At 46.0% G+C, this 21,339-nt stretch overlaps 1 protein-coding gene across 3 annotated transcripts in view; it reads left to right on the top strand.

Annotated features, from left to right (window-relative positions):
* The window catches only part of DISC1 (DISC1 scaffold protein), a 308,753-nt gene that overhangs the window by 94,475 nt on the left and 192,939 nt on the right, over positions 1 to 21,339 (top strand). For all 3 annotated transcript variants that reach the window (XM_012738209.3, XM_075995460.1, XM_075995461.1), the window contains exons 5-6: positions 5,729 to 5,858; positions 8,924 to 9,159. In XM_012738209.3, the coding sequence (XP_012593663.2) occupies positions 5,729 to 5,858; positions 8,924 to 9,159 (366 nt within the window). The remainder of the gene's footprint in view (positions 1 to 5,728; positions 5,859 to 8,923; positions 9,160 to 21,339) is intronic.

Genomic DNA, 21,339 nt, shown 5'->3' on the forward strand with positions numbered 1-21,339 from the left:
AGGGAGCTGCGGTGAGCGATGTTATTCGCCGGGGCCATGCTCACACTCTTGTTGCCAGAGACAGTCGTCTGCACTGGGTGGCGCTTCCTCTGGGCCTCATTTTCCTAACTGTAACCGTGAGATCATTGGCCCCAATAATTTCGGTGCTTTCTGAGACTATAATTTTATGATTCCAGCAGTGGCATAAAGCAGCAGTTTTTCTGGTACTGTGGAGACTGACCCCAATAGGGTCTGAGAAAGGGACCTTCTGTGTTATACGTGAGGCTGCATGAACCACAGCGTCGCCATGGGCAGTTCTGGGGCAGGGGAGCCACCCCGTCGACATTCTTGCTCAGGAAGGCTTTGGGCGGCAGCCCACCCAGCAAAGCCAAGGGCGCTGGAGGGCCCTGGGGCCTGCATGCTGGGCTGGGGACGAGGCGGCAATGTAGATTCATGACAGGTGCACGCTCGTTAGCAGCCTGGCACGGGAGCCCCTGACACCCAGGTGGTTGCTTTAGTATTTTTCAGTAGTACTGAAATATGTACTCACATCAATCACACTGTGAGTGTTATACCAATGGAATGAACATTTTTTTTTTTCCTGTGCAATTGGGAGCTAAATTATTTTCCCATGGTGTAGGTTCTTATTTTACAAATGGGTTTTATCCTTCTTTAAATTATTGATGGAAAGGACAGGACAGTAGGAGGGCCGAGATTTTTCCAGTCCCAGGAAGGCCCAGATGGGAACCTGTATGAAACCCTGGCCCCGAGAGTGGCGTCTTAGACATCCGAGCCCTCGTTGGCCCCGAGTGCTGTTCCAACGGTCTACCCTGCGTGTTTTTAATTCTTGTCCCTGAGGGATTTGCTCATTTTACATCCTGATTAGTTTATAGCAGCGATGCTAATTTGCACTGACATCAGGGATTACACATTGAGAGTTATTAAATATAAAGGGAAAAACATTGTCGAAGGGAGAGGGAGTGTGACTCAGAGGACTGAAGATTTGAGAGACGGAAGCCTGTCCCTTGCTTCATTACTGAGTGACGATCGTGTCCCGGGGCCACCATTCCGCCGGCTGTGGACCTCTCCCTGTTCCTGGAGTTATGAGAGGCAGACAGAGGAGTTTTGGTTAACCGCAGGGGCTTTTCCCATGGATTAAGTAATGAATGTGCTTAACGATAACATGGAGAATTCCCACCTGTAGCTCTTCTGTAGCTAATTTTCAATTCTGTGTTGATTTCTTTCACTAACTCCCATCCCAACCCAGATGGTATCTATTTAGGAAATTCAGGAAACTCTTAATATTAGCATAAGCAGAGCAAATTGGGAAATAAATTAGTGCAAAGAAATGATCTAATGCAATAGAAAAGTGAATATAAACGACTTCTGGATTTTCTAGGCCACAGACTCATTAAATCACAACAATGAATATTTGCTAGGCCTCTACTTGGTGCAGGGCACTGGGGGTGTCACCAGGAGATGAGCTCAGTCCCTTTGCTCCCCGGGTTCAGAGTCGAGAACAGGAGACTGTGCGAGCAGGCTGTGACTCTGGAGCCCAGGGGAGGACGTGCGGGCCACTCCCGCAGACGCCAGTAGCTGGGGATGGCTTAGTTCCAGACGCTTCCTCTTCCTGGACATATTTCATCTTTAATCTTTGCTTCCCTGCGGAGGAAGTGTGTCCACTGGACGTGAGCACGGCGTTCATTTTCCGGATGCAAACGTTGAGGTGTGGGCAGGCCAAGAGGAAACTCCCTGAGGACACAAGTGCTCTGTCCCCGTCCCCAAAAGGTCCCAGTGAAAGAGTGGGGTCTGCATGCAGTAGGCGCCCAGTGGTCATCTGTTGAGCAAATTTAACCCCTGTAATCGGCTACGTAGGGAAGGCATGCTCGTTATTCTCATGCTCAGCATTCTCTTTCTTTTAAATTTATTTTTTATTTCAGCGTATTATGGGGGTACAAATGTTAAGGTTACATATATTGCCCATGCCCCCCCTCCCCCCTCGAGTCAGTGCTTCAAGCGTGACCAAGCATTCTCATTTTAAGGTAAGGTTCAAAGAGATTAGGTAAGTCCAGGGACACGAGGCCAGGAAAAGGCAGAGGCAAGGCCCGGACGCTGGCCTTGGCCTCCACGGGCTGTGCGCTCGCTGCTGCGGTGCAGTCCCCGCTGAACACCCGGGAGGGGACTCAGTCAAGGGGCGTGGGCGGGTCATGGCTGGAGGCTGGGGAGACACAGTTGCTGATCTTGCTGAGAACCTATGGGTATGGTGTCTGCGACCACGGGCAAGCCACCTGACCTCCCTGAGACTCCGTTTCCTCATCAGCAAAACTGCAATAATAACATTTGCATCCTGGCTCTGCAATGAGAAGTGAGGGAGATAAAAGTGGGAATGTCTGGTATACTGTATATTTTCAATTCATAGCAGTTTACTTTATTATTAGCAGCTTAATCTTTTTTTTTTTTTTTTTACTTCTACTGTTATCATTTGCCTGTAAGCACATGGAACAGAAAATACGTTTCTCCATTGCATAGTATGTTACAGGAAGTAAGTGACTTTCAAGATTATTCAGAGAATCTGAGTCTGTGTCTGGCACAGGAATAAAAGCGAGGCTCCTTTTTCTGGCGCTGCTGTTTTCTATCTCAGAAATGCTGAGGTGACATATTTTCCAGTATGGTTTCTAAAAATATTAGGGTTGCTTCCTTGCAGCAAGGTTGGTTGGGTCACTTACTTTGTAAGAGCCATGGGAAGATTCAGGAAGTGGGAGAGTCACCCCAGCCTTTAAAGTCTTTAGTAATTGGGGCCGGGCATGGTGGCTCACACCTGTTATCCCAGCACTTTGGGAGGCCAAGGTGGGAGGATGGCTTGCGCTCAGGAGTTTGAGACCAGGCTGAGCAAAAGTGAGATGCTCCCCCTCCGTCCCATCTCTACTAAAAATAGAAAAATTAGCTGGGCAGGGTGGCATGCACCTGTAGTCCCAGCTACTGGGGAGGCTGAGGCAGGAGGATCGCTTGAGCCCAGGACTTTGAGGTTGTAGGTAGCTATGATGACGCGACTTCACTCTAGCTTGAGCAACAGAGCAAGACTCTGTCTCCCCGCCCCCGCCAGAAAAGGTCTTCAGTAATTGGTCTGTTTTTTTGGATCGAGCATTTCCCCCATTGCCTTGTAATTTTTCTGTTGATACATTTGTCTCCCCTGAGCCAAGTTCAGTTTACTGTTGTATTACCAGCACGTACTAGGTGGGCTTAGTGATGTTTTTTCTTTTTCTGAATGAATGAAGGACATGGGGCAAGACTGAAAGGAGGTGAACATAGCACAACCCATGTTAGGATCATTTTGTTTTCTAAGAAATGCAGAGGTAGTGAGACCCCATGTGCACATACAAATAAGAGCATGCAGCTGCCTGCTTGTCACTGAGCCCTGAAGTAAGGACAAATGTGGCAGACAAGATCTAGCTGTGTGGAAGGAGGGAAAGGTTTAATGTGGCCTTTTGTGGACACTGAGTTTATGGCTCAAAGTGACAGAAGCTACAGATACCAGCTCCTCTGCAAGGGAAGATGGCTTTGGTGATGAACGTATTGATGGGATTTATTTAAAACACAGCCATGTCCAAGAGCCACAGGACAGGCTGACTGTGTTAAAATATTTAAGTCACCAGTGCAGCTGCTTGGTGTATGTGGTGGAAAACATTTTTTATTATAGTTTATAAAAATAAGACATGCTTGGTCACTATAGAAACTTCAGGAAAGATTGGCTGAAAGAAGTAATTCCATCACCCAGAAATAAGAGCTGATGGCATTTTGGTGGATATTTTTCTGTCTTTTATTTTATATATGTATTATTTTTATGTGTATATTATACATACTGCCATAAAACCTGCTTTAGAAAAAATAGCAATAAATAGTGAACATTTTCCATGCCGATATATCTTCTTGTGTGACCTACTTTTGGTGGCTGCTCGGTGTTCCTTGGGGTGGGGCTGTGCCATGGTTTACTGCGGTGACCCGGATGTGGGGGAACAGCTACAGTGATGCCAGTTGGGGCTACTAAGAGAAAATGGAATATTGGGGTAGCTGATCTTTGTGTACATCTACGATTATTTCCATACGGTCGATTCTTAGAAGTGAGAACGTGGGGTCCAAAGTTATATTAAAGTTTAACTCTCATTCTTATTCCCTGTTCTCACCGAAGAATTATGGTTTGTACAAACCTTTGCCAGTTTGTTAGGTGAAACATGACATTTTATGTTGTATGGATTTGCATTTAAAACCATTTTTGATGATAAACATTTTCTTCACTGCTCTGCCCTTGGTAATTCCTTTTTTGGAATTTCTGATTGGTGCACTTGTCTTTTGCGTCTTTCTTTTCTTTTTTTTTTTAGCATCTATTTTTTCTTTTCTTTTTTAAAAAATTTTTCCTTTTATTTCCTCACATTATGGGGGTACAAATATTGTTAGGGTTACATATATTGCCCCTGCCAACCCTCCCCCACCCCGCCGTGCCAGAGCTTCAAGCGTGTCCAACCCCCATTATGTAAGTGTACACCCTTCCCCTCCTCCTCCTCCCACCTGCCCACCTCCCGATAACAGTTTTTGGGTTGTTTTTTTTTTTGACATTCTGGTTACATTGTATATCTTTGCCTCTCCCTAAAAAGGGTTAGAGTAGAAATCTTTCTAAATTGGCAGTATTATTCCTTTCTCTGACATACATGCGACGATATTTTTTTCCCAACTTATCTTTTACCTTTTAGTTTTTTTTAGTTGATGGTGTTTTCTTAGCTTCTTAAATTGCTGACATAGTTCAGCTTAGGGTAATTTTTTTTTTTCTGCTCACCTGCACTGAGTTAGAAATTGAATACTTTAAGGATGAGTTAGTGCTTCTTTGATGATAAATACAGACGAGACTTCTATAAAGGCAGGTGACCAGCATAAGGCTCAAGTGTGTGCTAACATTTTCACCAGCATTGCTGCCACCAAATATGTCACCTCCAGCAAGAGCAAGAGCAAGAGCAAGAGCAAGAGCAAGAGCAAGAGCAAGAGCAAGAGCAAGAGCAAGAGCAAGAGCAAGAGCCAAGCAGGTTTTGAGTGGTTTCGACAGTCTTTTAGCAAATCTTTTCTGAGAAGCTCTGACCCAAGCACTTGCAAATCAGTCATACTTCCTTTGAATCCCCATCAGCTCTAGAATTTGGCCCTGTTTGGTTGGTCCAAGGCAGTGCTGTCTAACAAAATATAACTGGAGCCAAAGACATGATCTTAAGTGATCTAGTAGCCACATGAAAAAAATTAAGAAGAGACAGGTGAAATTAATTTTAATAATACATTAAATTCAACCCAATATATCTAAAATATTATCATTTCAATATGTAATGAGTCTAAAAATATTACTAATGAGTTATTTTGCACTCTTTATATTTACATTAACTTTAAAAAAATCTGGTGTGTGTTTTGCACTTTTGGCACATTTTAATTTGGGCTAAACACATGTCACATGTGGCTAAGGGCTACTGTAGTGGATAGTGCAGGTCTAATAACAGAAATCTGGCAATGGGCAAAAGCAAAAGCCCCAACAGATTGTAATTAAAGCAGAAACTTGCATAAGGGACCTCATCCTAAAGATAGGTGGATACCTCCTAAGGATGAGTGAGAATGGCTGGGGACTGCTTGGTGAAATTTCTTACTCTTAAAATGCTTGTTGACCTGAGGGACTTTAGGTTCTTTACACCTGTCCTAATATATACGTACGTGTTGCTTTAAGGGCCAGCAGTGATGACAGCCAAGCCCCGCTGAGAATGGAGCCCTGGCCGTTGGAGCCCTCTGCTCAGGATAACCTGCGTGTGTCCGTCACGAGGCGAGACTGGCTTCTTCAGGAGAAGCAGCAGTTACAGGTGAGCAGGCGAAGGATCTTCAAGACACAGGATGGCGTTTTTCTTCTCCATTTCCATCCAACGTAGCCACGTGGGTCTTTGCTTTGCTTGACTACAGCAATTAGAGCCTTGGCTGTCAACCGGGAGGACTAAAAGGAGAGACAGTGGGAATGACTAGAGAGAGGACTTTGTAGGAATCTCATTACAAACAAGAGTTGAAAGCTCAGCAGCGTTTGTGCCTGTTTTTGATATTCCTCATTACCTTTTGAATACGTGTTCCTTGTCTGCCAGGCCAATTTGTCACCTCTTATCATTTTGGCCTGTAGAAGCTTCCTTTGAAGGTGGAAAGAGCTCTGTGCTGTGAAAATCGTTTATGGAAATTCCTATCATGGTGCATTGTGAGCAGCAGTTGGTAAGACACAAGAGTTGTTAAGTCCGGACTGGGCAAGGCATGATTAGCAGGTTACATGGAAGCCCAGAGTTGGCTGAGAGCAGTGGCTGAAAGTTGCCCAAGGATCTTCCAGGGGCTAGAAATCTGGGTGCAGCACCTAGTTCCAGCCAGAGCTCAGCTAGGAGCTCTCCAGAGGCAGAGGACCTTGAAAGTGGGTCCATGCTTGCCTGAGCCTGGAGGCCTGCAGCAGGAACAGGAGCAGTGAGGGTGCGTGGATTAGAGGCAGTGTGACTTCATAGAAAGAGCACAGGTTTTCAGTGCCTCAGTCCAAATCCTGCCTTAGTTCTAAATAGCTGGACAAACTTAGACAAGTTATGGGGGCTTGGACGAGTTACTCCCGCCATGCAGAGTGTTCTTATTGTCTGAGCTTGCCCCACCTAATTCACTATAATGGCCAGGTAGCAAAGGGAGGCAAAAGTCATTGCAATTTGGAAATAATTCCCCGGTAAACTGAGCATTTACGTACATATTCAGTGAGTGCCATCGTAAAGTTTGGGAAGCTGAAAATATGAAATCTGATTTTTGGCTTTTAACAACATTCACCACTTAAAGGTCTACACAATTCCTGAGGATGCCAGTGTGTACAGAAAATAACTTTAGCCCAGGGTACTTTGTGTTTGAAGCACTCTGGGGAAAGGTGCTTGAATACTCATGTATCCACCAGATTTTTATTGAGTCTCCACTATTTGCCAGACTGTGTGAAATGCTTGGGATTCCTGGGGAGCTTGTGTTCTAGTGGGGGTGGGAGTGGGAAGGTAGACGATAAGTGATAAACATATTAAACATCTAGCACGTTGTAGGGTGGTAAAAGCTACAATGCATAGACCAGGATATGGGGTGATAGAGTCTACTCATTGAGCAGTAAGACTGAATCCAACACTTGAGAGAGGAGGAGGAGGAGGAGGCTGTGTAGAGATTTCCAAGGAGAGCAGCCTGGGCAGAGGGACAGTCACACGGAGGCCTACAGTGGGAGTGTGTCGCATGTGTTCAGTGGAACCCTGGAGACCCTTGTGTCCCAAGTAGCATAAGTGAGGCCACTGGGGAGGAAGTCAGAGGTACAGGGGCCTTGTGAGGACTTGGACTGTCCTCTTACTGCAATGGGGAGCCACTGGAGGGTTTTAAGCAGGGAAGGGACATGATCTGACCTCACTGTAAAGAATCGCTTTGACTCTTGTGTTAGGAATAGGATATAGGACCAATATGGAAAACAATATGCAGCTTCCTTAAAAAAAAATAGAATCGTCATGTGATCCAGCCATCCCCCTTATGGGTATATACCACAAAAAATTGAAAGCATGGCCTCAAAGAGGTATTTGTGTACCTGCCACGTTCATAGCAGCATGTTCGCAATAGCCAAAAGGTGATCACAGCCCAAATGCCCACTGATGGATGAATGGGTAAACGGAACGTGGTATGTGCACACAATCAAATACTGTTCAACCTTAAGAAGGGAGGAAATTCTGACACCTTCCCCAACATGGATGATCCTTGAGGACGTCTTGCTAAGTGACATAAGCCTATTACAAAAGGACAAATACTGTGTGACTCTGTTTATATGAGGTTCCTAGAGGAGTCAAATTCATAGAGACAGAAAGTAGAATGGTGGCTGCTGGGAGCTGGGGGCGGGGACAGAACGGGGACGGAAGTTATGGTTCAGTGGGTGTGGAGTTTCAGTTTTGCAAGATGAAACGAGTTCTGGAGATGCACGGTGGCGATGGTAGCACAACAACGTGAATGTAGTTAATGCCACTGAACTGTACACTTAAAAATGGTTAAGATGGTGAATTTTATGTTGTGTGCATTTTACCACAGTTGCAAAAAAAAAAAAACCTAAAAAAAAAAAGAAAAGAGAAAAATTGGGTAACTGACGCTCGGAATATGGGAGTATGTTAATCAAGAGAGTCTGTTTTTCATTCAGAATCGTACAGGCATCGAGACGATTATCTGCAATGCCACTGTGCACAGGATGGGGTTCAATTACCTGCTGCTTGTGTCATCCGTTGACCTCAGGATTAGATGATACTTTATGGATTATTTGGACTTCAGCTTGCTGTATTAATGGAAATTAAATTTATTTAATATTTTTGTGAACTTTAGACTGCATGACACTATCTACAGCATCTCACTGTTCTCTCAATCCTATAGACGTAAGAAGCCAGGAGGTTTTCCTTTTTTTCCACTTTTTTCTATACTCTGAATTCTTATGTTTGGGGACGGACCCACCCAGGGTTGTTTGCGTCTTTTGTTTTGGTCTGTGGCTAATGTCGCCTGCTGAGCCTGTATCTCCAGTGTGTCATGCACGCTGCCCTGTGTTCTAACTCTCCCGTCTGGAATGAAGTCAGTCCTTTTGCGTTTGCTGGGTTCTTCCAAGTCAAATTCTTGGCTCACCCCCGCCCCCACCATGGTTATTTAATGCTTGGGAGGGAATGTTTTTCCTTATGCCAGCTCCTTAGGAATATAAAGCTGGCATGATTTTTCCAGTTCAGCAAACCTCCAAAAATCTGCCTGCCTCAGAAGGGGAGCTCCGCAGCTCTGGTGCATCTGGCCAATTCTCATTTAAATGAGTCATTATCCATAGAGCAGTTTGCCATGAGCAGGGTTAATTTATAAAATCTGGTCTCTTCATTCTCTACAGAAAGAAATCGAAGCTCTCCAAGCAAGGATGTCTGTGCTGGAAGCCAAAGATCAACAGCTGAGAAGGGAAATTGAAGAGCAAGAGCAACAGCTCCAGTGGCGGGGCTGCGACCTGAGTCCCCTCATGTGCCGGCTGTCCCTGGGCCAGCTGCAGGAGGTCATCACGGCCTTGCGGGACACCCTGGCCTCCGCCAATCAGATTCCCTGCCGTGCAGAGCCACCCGAAACCATAAGGAGGTACCGGTGACTCCCAAGTGATTCGGGATCATTCACCCCTTTGACCTGTTTATTGGAATGGTTTTGTCTGCTGTCTCTCAACTATGAATAGTTTCTAAGCAGTCTGTATTTCTCAACGGAAGAACTATCGGTGTTTGGGTGGGAAAATTCCTCATCGTATGGAGCACTTCTGAGCATTGCAAGTTATCTCACAGCCTGGCCACCCTGCCTGCTGAATGCCGCAATCCTCCCTGTCCCCAGGGGCAGCCCCTCTCCCTTTGAGCGCTGTTGGAGTTCAGTTGGTTAGACATTCTGATGCCAAGCTCCACTGGGGACCATAATCTGGAGAGAGGTAAACTATGCCTCTCACCAAGGGAGGGAGCCGTTAAGAAAGGGAGATTCAGTGAGGATGTTTCCATCTGGAAGAGTGAGTTGTTATTGACAGCTAGGATTTACTGAGTGCTCCTGCAGGTGGCCAGTGAGGACTGCAAGTGCTTTGGGTGTAGAACAAGGAGAGGGATTAATGCTCTACTAGGTTATTGCACAGAGGAAAAGACTTAATAAAACTCACCACCTGCAGTGGTTGAGAATATGGACTCTGCTATATGATTGTCTGGGGTTGGAGGTTAAATCCTCACTCAAGCACTTGCTGCTGATTAGGGGGAAGGGATGATAATACACCTACCTTATAGGCTGTTGCACAGATGAACTGAGTTAATACACATAAAACTCTTACGGCAGTGGCTGGACGGTAGTAAGCACCTTATTATGCTTCCTGCTTGCCATTTTTACTAGAGAGATTTCGGTCTCCTGAAGGTCTTCAAAGTGCCTGTCCCAGTGAACATGCTTAGTGAGTGACTGTTTCCTCTTATGCACGTTATCACATCCTATGCAGCCTATGCAAGCACCTGCTATTTTGGGGAGTTATTTAGGCTCTCCTCCATTCCCCGTCTGCCCTAGTCCATTTGTGTTGCCATGGAGGAACACCTGAGTTTGGGTCATTTGTAAAGAAAAGAGGTTTATTTGGCTCACTCTTCTGTGGGCTGCACAAGCATGTGCTTCTAGCGAGGGCCTCGGGAAGCTTCCACGCATGGCAGAAGGTGAAAGGAGCAGGTGTCACGTGGCCAGAGCAAGGAAGCAAGAGAGGGGAGGAGGCACAGGCTCCTTTCAAGACCAGTTCTCATGGGAACGAAGAGTGAGAGCTCACTCACTGCCGAGAGAATAGCACCGGGCCTTCCATGAGGGATCCGCCCCTATGACCCAAACATCTCCCACATCTCCTGCCTCCAATATTGGGATCCAATGTCAACGTGAGAGTTGGCAGGACCAAACAAACCACAGTACCTTCTAACCCTGAGGTTCCGGCGGATATTGCCAACCCTGTGGCTCGTGCCCATGGGGAAGGGGGAGAGATTTGGATTGTAGCCAGATTCCATCCAACAAAACCCATCTCTCGAATATGTCTTGTGCTCTCCTGCCTGCACCTTCATACCCACCCTTAAGCTACGGCCTCGCAGGTTTAGGCAGGCTATTCTTGTTATTCTCGCTTTGCAGTCGAAGAAACAAAAACTCAGAAAGTTTCCCGGTGGTGCAGCTACTAAGAGACAATCTCATACACCTGTGCGGCTGCCTTTACGTCTGCACCAGTGAAAGACGGTTTCCTTCCAGAGAGCCAAGGAAGTTATTTCTCCTCCTGATTCTCTTTCCTAGGCTAAAACTAGGAACTCCACAGTGTGGTAGGCTGACAGAGCTGAGCCCAGAACCCAGATTTTATCATTTCTACTCTGTTTTCCTGCCTGTGCACTCAGGCTTGCTTTTTAACCGGGACAAGACACAGAGAGGAAATGAACGTGTCACTTTTACCCACTAATACAGCCCTCTAGTCAACTGGATAGGTCCTTGAAAGAGTTTTCAAAGTCACGGCAATCTGACTTGATGACACTGTGAAGGATATTGGATATGGGGATGGTCTTGAACATGCTGCAATTTAGGGGCTCCTCTGGGGAGGACCCATCATCCCCAAATTCCAATGTTCCCACTGAGGTTATGGAGGTCAGGTCAAGAACAGACTCTCACTTTTTTGTGCTGAGGTGACCCTTGGAAAACTTGGGTATCTCAGTGAATTTCAGAAACAGTGAAGGCTTTGTGTGGGAGGAATGCTTAGGCACAGGAGGAGGAAGAGTTGCATGAAGAGGGCAGGAGGAAATGCACCAGCGAGGTTCAAAGATAGAAAGAAACATGACCAGTTAATAACATGACCTTTGTCTCTTGCGGTGAGACAGTCACATAGGCGCCTTCAGCTCAGGACACTCAGTGGTGAGCAGAGTCGTGCTGCGGGAGGTGTGACCACCCTGATACATGCCTACTATCTGGGTGATCCTTGAGAAGTGACCCTTGGAATTAGTCTAATATACTTTGAGGTGCAGGGAGGCACATCCCGGCTGAGGGCAGTTTGAGGTGTGTAGGTGCAAGTTTTGACCAGTCAGCTTCCTTTCTTCCCTCGCTAGAGAGGGGAGGCATCAGACTGCTCCTGCCGTAATTATCAACTGGAATAAACCCATCATCCATACGTGGGCTTTTCATCTGAGAAGGAAGGCATACCTTTTCCAAGCTGATGGGATGCAGCATAGAGTCACAGAAATGGAGCATTTGGAAGAAGCCAATGCAGAGTCTTGCGGCTTAGCAGAACAGAGAGATTCTTGGGCCAGTACTTTTAACTAACCGGACATGATCCTGTTAATTTAATTTCTGCTATGTAGGATTGACTGTCTTTTAGAAAATACTGACTTAAGCGGTATATTGGGTAGGTGCCTCTGCCAGATGAGTCCATCTTATTTACATCAATAGCTGCCTTTGTTGTCTGGAAGTTTCTTCTTAGGCCAGATGGAGGGATCCGGAAAAACTATGAAACAGGAAAATCTTGAAGTCTCACGAAGAGAAGTTGTGGAGACTGGTATTATTGTGAGATCCTGGAGCGACAGGCCGCTAAACATCATGACTGTTGTTATCATCATCCATAAGGATTTCCGTAGCGGCAGCTGCACACTCAGGGGCTGTCTGGAGAGAAGCTGTTTCTGGTTTACTCAACTCACTGGCATGCGAGCGCGAAGGGCAGGGTATGCTTTTTTTCCTGGGTAAACCACACATGAGCTTGAAAAGAAACTTTCTAATAGAACATGACAGTTCTGGGAATATGATTGGTAGGGACTTGTGGGCTCGTATGGAGGCTGTCATTGCTTTCTTTCTTTTTTGAGACAGAGTCTCACTCTCTTTGCCTGGGCTAGAGTGCCGTGGCATCAGCCTAGCTCACAGCAGCCTCAAGCGATCCTGGGCTCAAGCAATCCTCCTGCCTCAAGCGATCCTCCTGCCTCAGCCTCCCGAGTAGCTGGGACTACAGGCATGCGCCACCATGCCCGGCTAATTTTTTATATATAAATATTTTTAGTTGTCCAGCTAATTTCTTTCTAGTTTTTTTTTTTTTTTTTTAGTAGAGACAGGGTCTTACTCTTGCTCAGCCTGGTCTCGAGCTCCCGAGCTCAAACGATCTTCCTGCCTCGGCCTCCCGGAGTGCTAGGATTACAGGTGTGAGCCACTATGCCCAGCAGAGGCTGTCATTTCTGACGGTGGCTTTTTGGGAATCTACTGGCCAGTGTTAGAGATGGCTAGAAGTAGAGGGTGTGTGCTGGGGTCGAGGAGACCTCATGGCTTTCTGTCTCGGTGTTGTAGTGGAAATTTTTGGCTCTTTGAATTTTCCAGTGTCTGAGTTTGGGATCAAATAACTTAGCAGGAGGAGGGGAAATGGCTGTCTTCTCAGAGACATCATAGCTACCTTTTGAGTAGAGCCCACAAAAATGGTTTTCTTTCAATGAACAAAAGGCGAACACTTTAAGCACCTGCAGAATCAGGAACCCCACAGTGTGAAAGCTGACAGAGCAGGGGTGTGAAGGGACAGGAGCCACTTAACAGATGTGTTCACTTGCAGTTCTTTCACCCCTGGGACTCCAACCCCTCTGCTTTAAAACAAACTCCTTGTTTTCTCCCGCAAGGCTTCCTTTGATGAGGGGGTGTGGGATGGTTTTACCTAGTGAGCCCGATTCTCTGCCTGCACCAACCCCATCCTTCTCGTCCCATCCCAGCCGGCTGTCCTCAATGAGATTTCCATGTGGGGTGGAAGAGATGGAGGAGTGACAAGACAAGGCATCCAGGGAGGAGGTGACAGTGTCTGAGATTTTCTATGGGCCACATTCCTGCATGTGGGTGTGAGGTTCTGTTTATTTGTTTGGCATAAATTGGGGGGAGCGGCAATTTGCAGCTCATCTCTCTCATCTCTCTCCATCAGCTTAGCCTTCCCTGGCTTCTCGTTGGTTTTATGTGCCCAGAAAACCAGGGGAGCGCGGCCTGGGACCACGCGTGTGGCTAGCTGTAAGGTGGGGTGGGAGTAATTACAGCACCAACAGCCGTGATGACGCGGAGGGCTGCGTGTGATGCTAACATTCTTTAGAAATGCTTGCCTGGCGTGTGTTCGTCTGTGGTTGAGTTCTTCAGTCCTCAGCTCCTGGGATTTTTCACGCTTCATGGGAAATGTGTTCTGGCCGCTCATGGAGGAATTGTCTCTGGTTGTGCATTTGGAAGAAACCTATCACATCTTTTTACAAACCATTGGCACAAAGTGTGAAACAAACTCACCCCCTGGTTCCAGGGGGGCTGGCTGGGCCTAGGATGGAAAGACAGAGAAGAGAGAAAGACAAAGCCAGGAAGTGGAGATTAAAGAACAGCAGTTACCCCCGAGTGGAGAAGCAGCTTGGAGACTGCTGATACACTGCAGGGGCTTTCTCTGCCTGGTGGGCTGGGGAGGGAGTGGGTGGGAAGGAGCTAGGCCTGCAGCTCCCCGTCCCCAATTAGCTGACCTACCCAGGGCTCCCCAGGCGGGGGGACCAGCTATACAGGGTGCTGCGGCCATTCTCATCACACTCAGCTCCACAACACGTAGTCCCAGCTGGTGTCAGGCCTCCTTGCAAGTGAGATTTGAAAGAACGAAATTCAGCAGCTCACAACTGGCTGGGGTAAAGAAAAAAATCAATAATCCGACTTTTTCTGTTCTGATGCATATCTTATTAGAGCGAGGAGGCGCAGTGAAACAGCAAGACCTGAATTGGAAAACAGAGCCCGAATCCGGGAGGAGTGCGACAAAGGTTCCCCAAGAGGGTTGCAGGGAGGCGGCTGTGTGTGTGGCGTCCTGCTAAGTCGCCCACCTTGGGGACCATGCTCGAGGCTGCGTCAAATTGGAATGACGCTGGAATAACTCAGAGGCTGCGGCGAAAAGCCCCTGCAGCACATCAGCCTACAGTCTCCAAGCTGCTTCTCCATTCGTGGTGGTTGCTGTTCTTTCATCTCTACTTCCGGGCTTTGTCTTTCTCTCTTCTCTGCCTTTGCTTCCACCTGGTTGGTTTGCCAGAAACAATGGCTTTATGGGACTGAGGGCATTGCAAATCATCAGGAGGAAGAGGGGAACAGCTTGGCAGCTGTTCCAGGAAATTCTGACTTGTTTTACCTTTTTCAAAAAAGCAGACACTTTGCTTTTCCCAGGAATTCGTGGGGCAGATAAGTATTTTTACCTAAAAAGTGAATGCAGTGAGACAGTAGCTTGTGCGCAATGCTTAGACTGATGGGTCCCGAAGCAGGGCTTCGCTTTGTAGGCAGCAGGAAGTGTTTGGGACCCCCTGCAGGCATTTATCCTGATTGGTAATGATACCCACATGCTAAGTTTACTATCTCTATTGTTTACAAAATGCTCATTTTTGCTTGCAATGATGCTATAAGGTATATCGGGCAGCGTAATGGTATTATGTCCATTTTGCAGATGATGCTTCTGAGGGTCTAGATTCACACAGTGGTATGCGTTCTAACTTCTTTGGCCAGTTTTTGATTGGATGGGGGGAGAGAGGTGGTTGACATTGATGGCCTTGGGCGGAGTGCTTAGTTAAGCAGTGGCGAGAAGTCCAGCCCAGCAGAGGGTGGCTGGAAAAACGGATGTCATTTCAGGCCAAGGATAGTTGTCCCTGTGGCCCACAGAGCACCTGGTGTCACCTGAGAGGGATCAGAGCCAAGGGGTCTTGCAAAACAGGCAGCCCAGGGAGACCGAGCAGGACGCTGTCTCAGGCCAGAGGGGCCTGTCAGCAGTTCCAAAGAGAGAAGCATGAGAGAGGAAGGGCAGGTGGACCACGGGGCCTGGCTGCAGGGCTAGGGAACTCAGTTGTCTGTGGAATGGGGGTTTGAACTAGATGATGCTGAAGGCCCTTTCTGGTTCTAGAACACTTTGTACTTTAGGGTATGAAATAGGTTAAAATAAGCAGCTTAAAAAACCAATAATTCTGTTGCTAAGAGCCCCCAAAATAAGGTCCCCTGCAAAGTTCCCAGGGCAGACAGACTGTGGTCGTCCACAGGCTGCGGGTGCTCAGGTCGGTTCTTCCCTAAAGGCTGTGCCTGCCCAGAACCCGGACCCCAATGGACCCCAACAGACTTGCGCTGCAACCACAGCTCAGAGCTTGGGAGCTGCTTTGCCATTTCATCCTCCCGCTTCCCTGGGAAGTTGCCATTCTAGGCAATGAGACAAGCCTACCACACTGCAGCCTGGTAAAGAAATAAAAGGGTTGTAGAAGACGGAAGGGATTTGAAAATACCTCCTACCTGGGTGGGTACAGCTGCTGCTCACGAGGAAATGTGGGTCCCCAAGAAAACAGGGCCCCCGTTTCTGGTTTTCCATTGAGTGTGTCTGAGAAACTCAAGGCAGGAATTCTATCTTAATTACAGATTTTAAAAAATACTTTACTTTGTGTTACAGTAAAATTTATGATTTTTTTAAAAAAAACTTAGACTAAGGGAGGTGAATAAGCTGATATGTATTTTATAATGTTGTATTTTAATATTTTACAAATTCTCTGTGCTTTGTTGCCTTCAAGGAAGAAAATAAACATGAGTCTACTATTATTGTTATTTAGGTAGCTCTTCTTCGGAGGCTTGTAATTTGTAGACTCATCTATTCCTCTTTTATAATTTAGGTATCAGATTAATTATTTTCAACTGGAGTCCCATGAATTCTCAAAAATGGGTGATAGTCATCTTAAAATGCTAGCTGGTCTAATATCGTGGCTTAAAATCAACTCTGCGTACACGAATGCAAGTGGCCTATTTTAAAAGTCTTTCTACTATTCAATTTCAATTTTAAGTTTTCATTATTATCACCTTGAGAACTACTGTATATTTAATTTCTTTGTAATTTAGGTGTCTTCTACAATTCTCTGGTCCCTGTATCAAATTCCTTTATTCTTTCCTGTTTGTAAGTTGCATGTTACTATTCCTGCTTTAACTTTTCAGATGTTAATTTAATACACCAGACTAAATTCTTCTTCATCCTTGAGCCGAAGCCCTGGGAGAAGAGCAGAGGTTTAAGGATTTTTCCAGCAGGAGGTAGTTTAGCTCTGCTCAGACAGACCCCTTTCCAGTCACCCAGGAATATGCACAGGGTTGAAAAGCCAGCTCGTTGCTTGCTGGGAATTTAATCAGTTAAGAGCACATCTTCCCCAACTGCCGAAGGGTGATTAATCTGCCATGTGCTGACTGCTAGGCTGCTGGGATGACCCGGACCAGAACCAGACAGAACCTCTAGGTTTCCTTTAGACGCTTTCAGGGGAGCCCTGTGTCTTATATTCAGGGATCGTTTTTGCTAAGCATTCATTGCAACTTTCACTATCATTAATGTTTGTACTTCGTGTTTGGCAGATTTCCTCAGCTTCCTCTTTGAGTCATACTGATGTTGGTGTTTGAATTCCTTATTCAGTTACTTTGTTCAGCCAACTGGATTTTTTTTTCCTGCTGTTCATTTTGTTCTTCAATGGTCTGCTTTTGCATTCTTTATCCAAAACAGTGTGCCCGTCTTTAGTTTACTCACGGAAACGTTTTAGGACATGAAATCGACAATATCCACCAGTTTCTAAAATCAGGCTGATCTGCTGCTTTGTCAATCGATTTTGAATGATGCCGGAGAGAAACGTAAGGTTGAAATTGTCTCTGCAAACTTGAGCTGTGCGTATGCTTGTTCTTAGCCAGACGGCAGATAATTGAAAATGATTCCAGAGCAGAAAGTGCAACCTTTCCGGCAAGCTTCATAGCCATGGAAAGTAGGCATGCTTAGAGATGCAGGAGAAGCAACATGTGTTAACAAATTAGCATTAAATAGAAATGCAAGTGGTTCCAGATATGTCTTTAAAATTCATGGGATCAATTGGGCATTACTTACTAAATAATGAGAATTAAGTGAGGAGCAGTGATTGAAATGGAAATATGAAGCTGCTTTTGGCTCAGTTAAGAGAATAAGCCTGAAGGCAGGATCATTTTCCCCTTGGATCAAATTGCTGTGTTTTAAGGATTAAACTCACAGGAGTTTGGAGGAGGAAAAAAAAGCCCTAGAGTCCAAGTACTGAAATCTTGTTTGAATGGTGGAGCCCACTTGACTACCAGTCTCCAAAAAATAAAAGGCCAATGACTTACTTCTGTACTGCATGTAAAAAGGTCTTAGGAAATAACTTGGGAGGAAGGGGTAGAAGGCAGAGCAGTGATGATCTGAACATAAGGCCACTCACGTCTTTGACTCCTGCTCTCATTTCTTTTTTTATTAAACAACTGAAATCTCCTGCAGGCAAATGTTTGTGAGTCGAAATGTTTTTGGCACATGGATTTTCGTTTTAGTTTGGAATACGGTTGTTCGAGAGGCACTGAGAAAGATCTGGTTTTGAATTAACACTTGGCGTATTTGGATAAGCCAAATACCGAGTTAATCAGTTAAAAATAAAGCTGTGATTTGTAATGAAACTGGACTTAGATGCAAGCTGTGACTCACTAACGTCAGCTGAGCTTCCCAGCGGGCCGGGGAATTGGCAGGAGACGGCGCGGGACGAGAGTGTGCACGCCCGTGTGCTTTGCTCACGGCGGGAAAGTTGGAAAGTTTAGCAAGTCTAGTAAACTCAGTATCAGGGCTCACTCCTTTCCTCTGTTCACTCTCTTTGCATCCGCACCCCGATCACATGAAATCTTTTCCTAGACAAGGTCTGAAATCCTTATGTTCTCCTCTCTCTCTTCCCCTGTGATCTCTTTAAGGAGTACCTGTGTGAGTTACTTTGGTTGTATCTTATCAAGAAGAGTTTACGGTCTTATAAAATGTGGCATCTCGTCCTCAGCTTGCTTAGTAAGTTGGACTTTGCTAAAAGGACTCAAGAGTAACGGAGCGTAGCATCCTAAAGTTTGGACACAAGATCCTTGAAATTCAGAGAGAGATTCAGTGAAGTTGTGAGTCACAGATCTCTGTGATCTATGTCCAGAGAAAGAATCGAAGGGTTACACGCCCACGTATTTCCCTGGCTTATTTTGCTTTTTTTTTTTTTCCCCCCACTTAATCACCTTTTCCTGGGGCAGAGAGAAAAACTTCAAATATGTTTACTTTACGACAGTTAAAAATGCGTGTGCTCGATTTGTGTCTGATCCCTATTATTTTTTACTGTAATACAGATATGGTTTGGTCTGGATGATTTTTAGAACAGTCTTTGTATACTTCATCCCTCTCAAGATCTCAAAAAGATGAGCTATTTGATGTGCATGAAGGTGAGTGTTTGTGTCTTGGGTCCAGCATATTGGCTTTGGTCATCACTGAACTGGAAAGAGGTGACGTCCTTCACCAAGGGGGACAAGGATGGCAGCAGAGGTACCAGCACATTTACCTTCTAGTACAAATGTCTCTTCTCTGCACCACCTGCCTTTCCCAAGAGTAAAGGTCTCAGATGACCAGCTCTAGTCATTTTTACAGCTATATAGGGTGGCTCACTCTTGATGAATATGTGCGCCCTGGTGCCTTTATGAGATCATCTGAAGTCTAGAGAAAATTCGTGCCATTTTTGTCATCTGTGCCCCATGGATGTCCCACTGGTGCCATGTGACATTATCAACTGTGAGGATAAAAAGGTCCAAGGAAGGAAAAAGTCCAAGTAGATAAACCTGCACTTCCTAAAGCTGTTTCTACTGTCACTTTCTTACCCACCTGTCCTCTGACAGAAGGCTGGAAGACTGAGAGGTAATTGGCCAGGTTGTTATTGTCAATGGAGTCCTGTTTTTTTGTTGTTTTTTTTTTTAAAAATTCAAGGCCTAAGTAGTGCCCATGCTAAGATAGCTGTCCTTTTGTTCTTTCTGTCATTTTTAGTTTGCATCAGTAACAATCTCTCATTTCTTAAACTGATTTTTAATAAACAAGAAACGAGATGGAACAGGGAATGGGGGGAGGCAGAGGGGAGTGAGAAGGCTGTTTGGAGATGAAATTGATATTCCTCCTCTCCCGCAGCTTTTTGCTGAAAGGAGACGTCAGCATTAAGCCATGTACACACGGGCAAGAAGTTGGGTGGGTGACTGTCAGCAGAACCTCTGCCCGACTCGGTTCTGAGGGCTGAAAAATGTGTGCCTCATTTAGGAAAAAATGACAGGGCTCTGGCCTGTACTTCTGCCTCTGTCATTAATGTTATCTGGCGCACTTTATAAAACTGATGTGTGTTTTAGATTTTCTAAATATCTACAAGTGAAATAAGTCCAGTAAAAGAATTTTCAATGGTAGAACAGTGACAGAATCTTAGATGGTAGACTTGGAGGGCCTTAGAAATAGTCTAGTCTAACTTCGTTTTCAGGTGAGAAAATGGAACCCCAGATGAAAGTGACTTGGTCAAAGTCTTGCAGAAAGTTAGTGGGCTGGTGGTGTCGCTCTCTGAGTGTCACTAATATTCTTTTGCAGCAGAAGTCAAAATCAGATAAGAGCAGGAACAGAATTCGTTCTTCACAGGCTCATCTTTGGGGTAGTGGGTAGTGGCCTTGAGTCTAATGCTGAGGGCCAAGACCTTGCCTCTTGGCGCCTGGCGCTGGGGGCAGTCATGGCTGGGTTACTGGCAGCAGGAGGAAGTGTTAATGAACCACAGAAGAGCACATGGGCTGAGAGGTAGTTTCTCTTGGACATAACGTTAAAGGAGTCCACTCAGGCCTGCCTGAGACTGTGTCCCAGAGCAAGGGGACAAATGGAACTGTTCACCTTGTCTTCCTGCCCTGTGTCTGTCCCACACCACGATGGGTTTTCCATCTGGACACTTAGTCTGCGTATCTGAGTTCCATCTTCACCCTTCAGAGTAGCCTCTGCTTGAGCACAGCTTGGGCCTATGCCCATGGCAGCACAGTCCAGCCGAGGGAACAGTGCCCTGAGGGGAGGTCCTGGCAGGACGCAGATGCCCAGCTCTTTGGGAAGCCACTCTGGTCTTGTTGCCTGGAGCAGCTCTGGGTGAGCATGTACCTTTGGTCCCCATAGGTGATTCCCATTGAGGGTGAGGAGGATTGGGGCAGGGCCCTCTAATGTGGCAGGGCCCAGGGAAGGAGCCCTCTCACCTGGATATGGGGGAGCATTGGAGATACTACTAAGAGAGGGTGCGGATTCAAGTCTGTTATAAGGCTCTTGAGATAGGCCTCTCTATGTGCCAGGATCTGGAGAAATAGGGAATAAACAGTTGTCAGTTGCTATTTGATTGAGGCATGGGATTCTTTGACCAAATAGATGCCTAGTCCGTTTTGTGTTGCTGTAACAAAATGCCACAGACTGGGTAATTTATAAAGAACAGAGATTTATTTCTTATAGTTCTGGAGGCTGGGAAGTCCAAGGTCAAGGGGCCACATCAGGCATTTGGCAATGATCTTCTGGCTGCATCATCCCATGGCATAAGGCAGAAAGCAGAAGGCAGAGGAGAGAGAGAGAGAGAGAGAGAGAGAAAGAGAGAGAGAGAGAGAGAGAAAGAGAGAGAGAGAGAGAAAGAAAAGTGAAGGGGGACAGACTCATCCTTTTATCAGGAACCCACTTTCATGATAATTAACCTACTATCGCAATGGTGGTATTAATCCATTCATGAAGGCAGAGCCCTCATGAACTAATAACCTCTTAAAGGTCCCACCTTTCAACACTGTTGTGCTGGGGGCTAAGTTTCTAACATTTGAACTTTGGGGAACACAAGGCACTCTCAGAGCAATTGCTCTGAATTTTAGGAGCCATCTTCCGGCTTTGCAGCATGTCAGCAGTGAGGACTCATTTGGCACTGGTGAGAGGTGGGCTCATGGCTGTGGCCTTCATGTGCC

This window comes from Microcebus murinus, chromosome 19, assembly GCF_040939455.1.
Source record: "Microcebus murinus isolate Inina chromosome 19, M.murinus_Inina_mat1.0, whole genome shotgun sequence".
Taxonomy (NCBI): Eukaryota; Metazoa; Chordata; class Mammalia; order Primates; family Cheirogaleidae; genus Microcebus; species Microcebus murinus.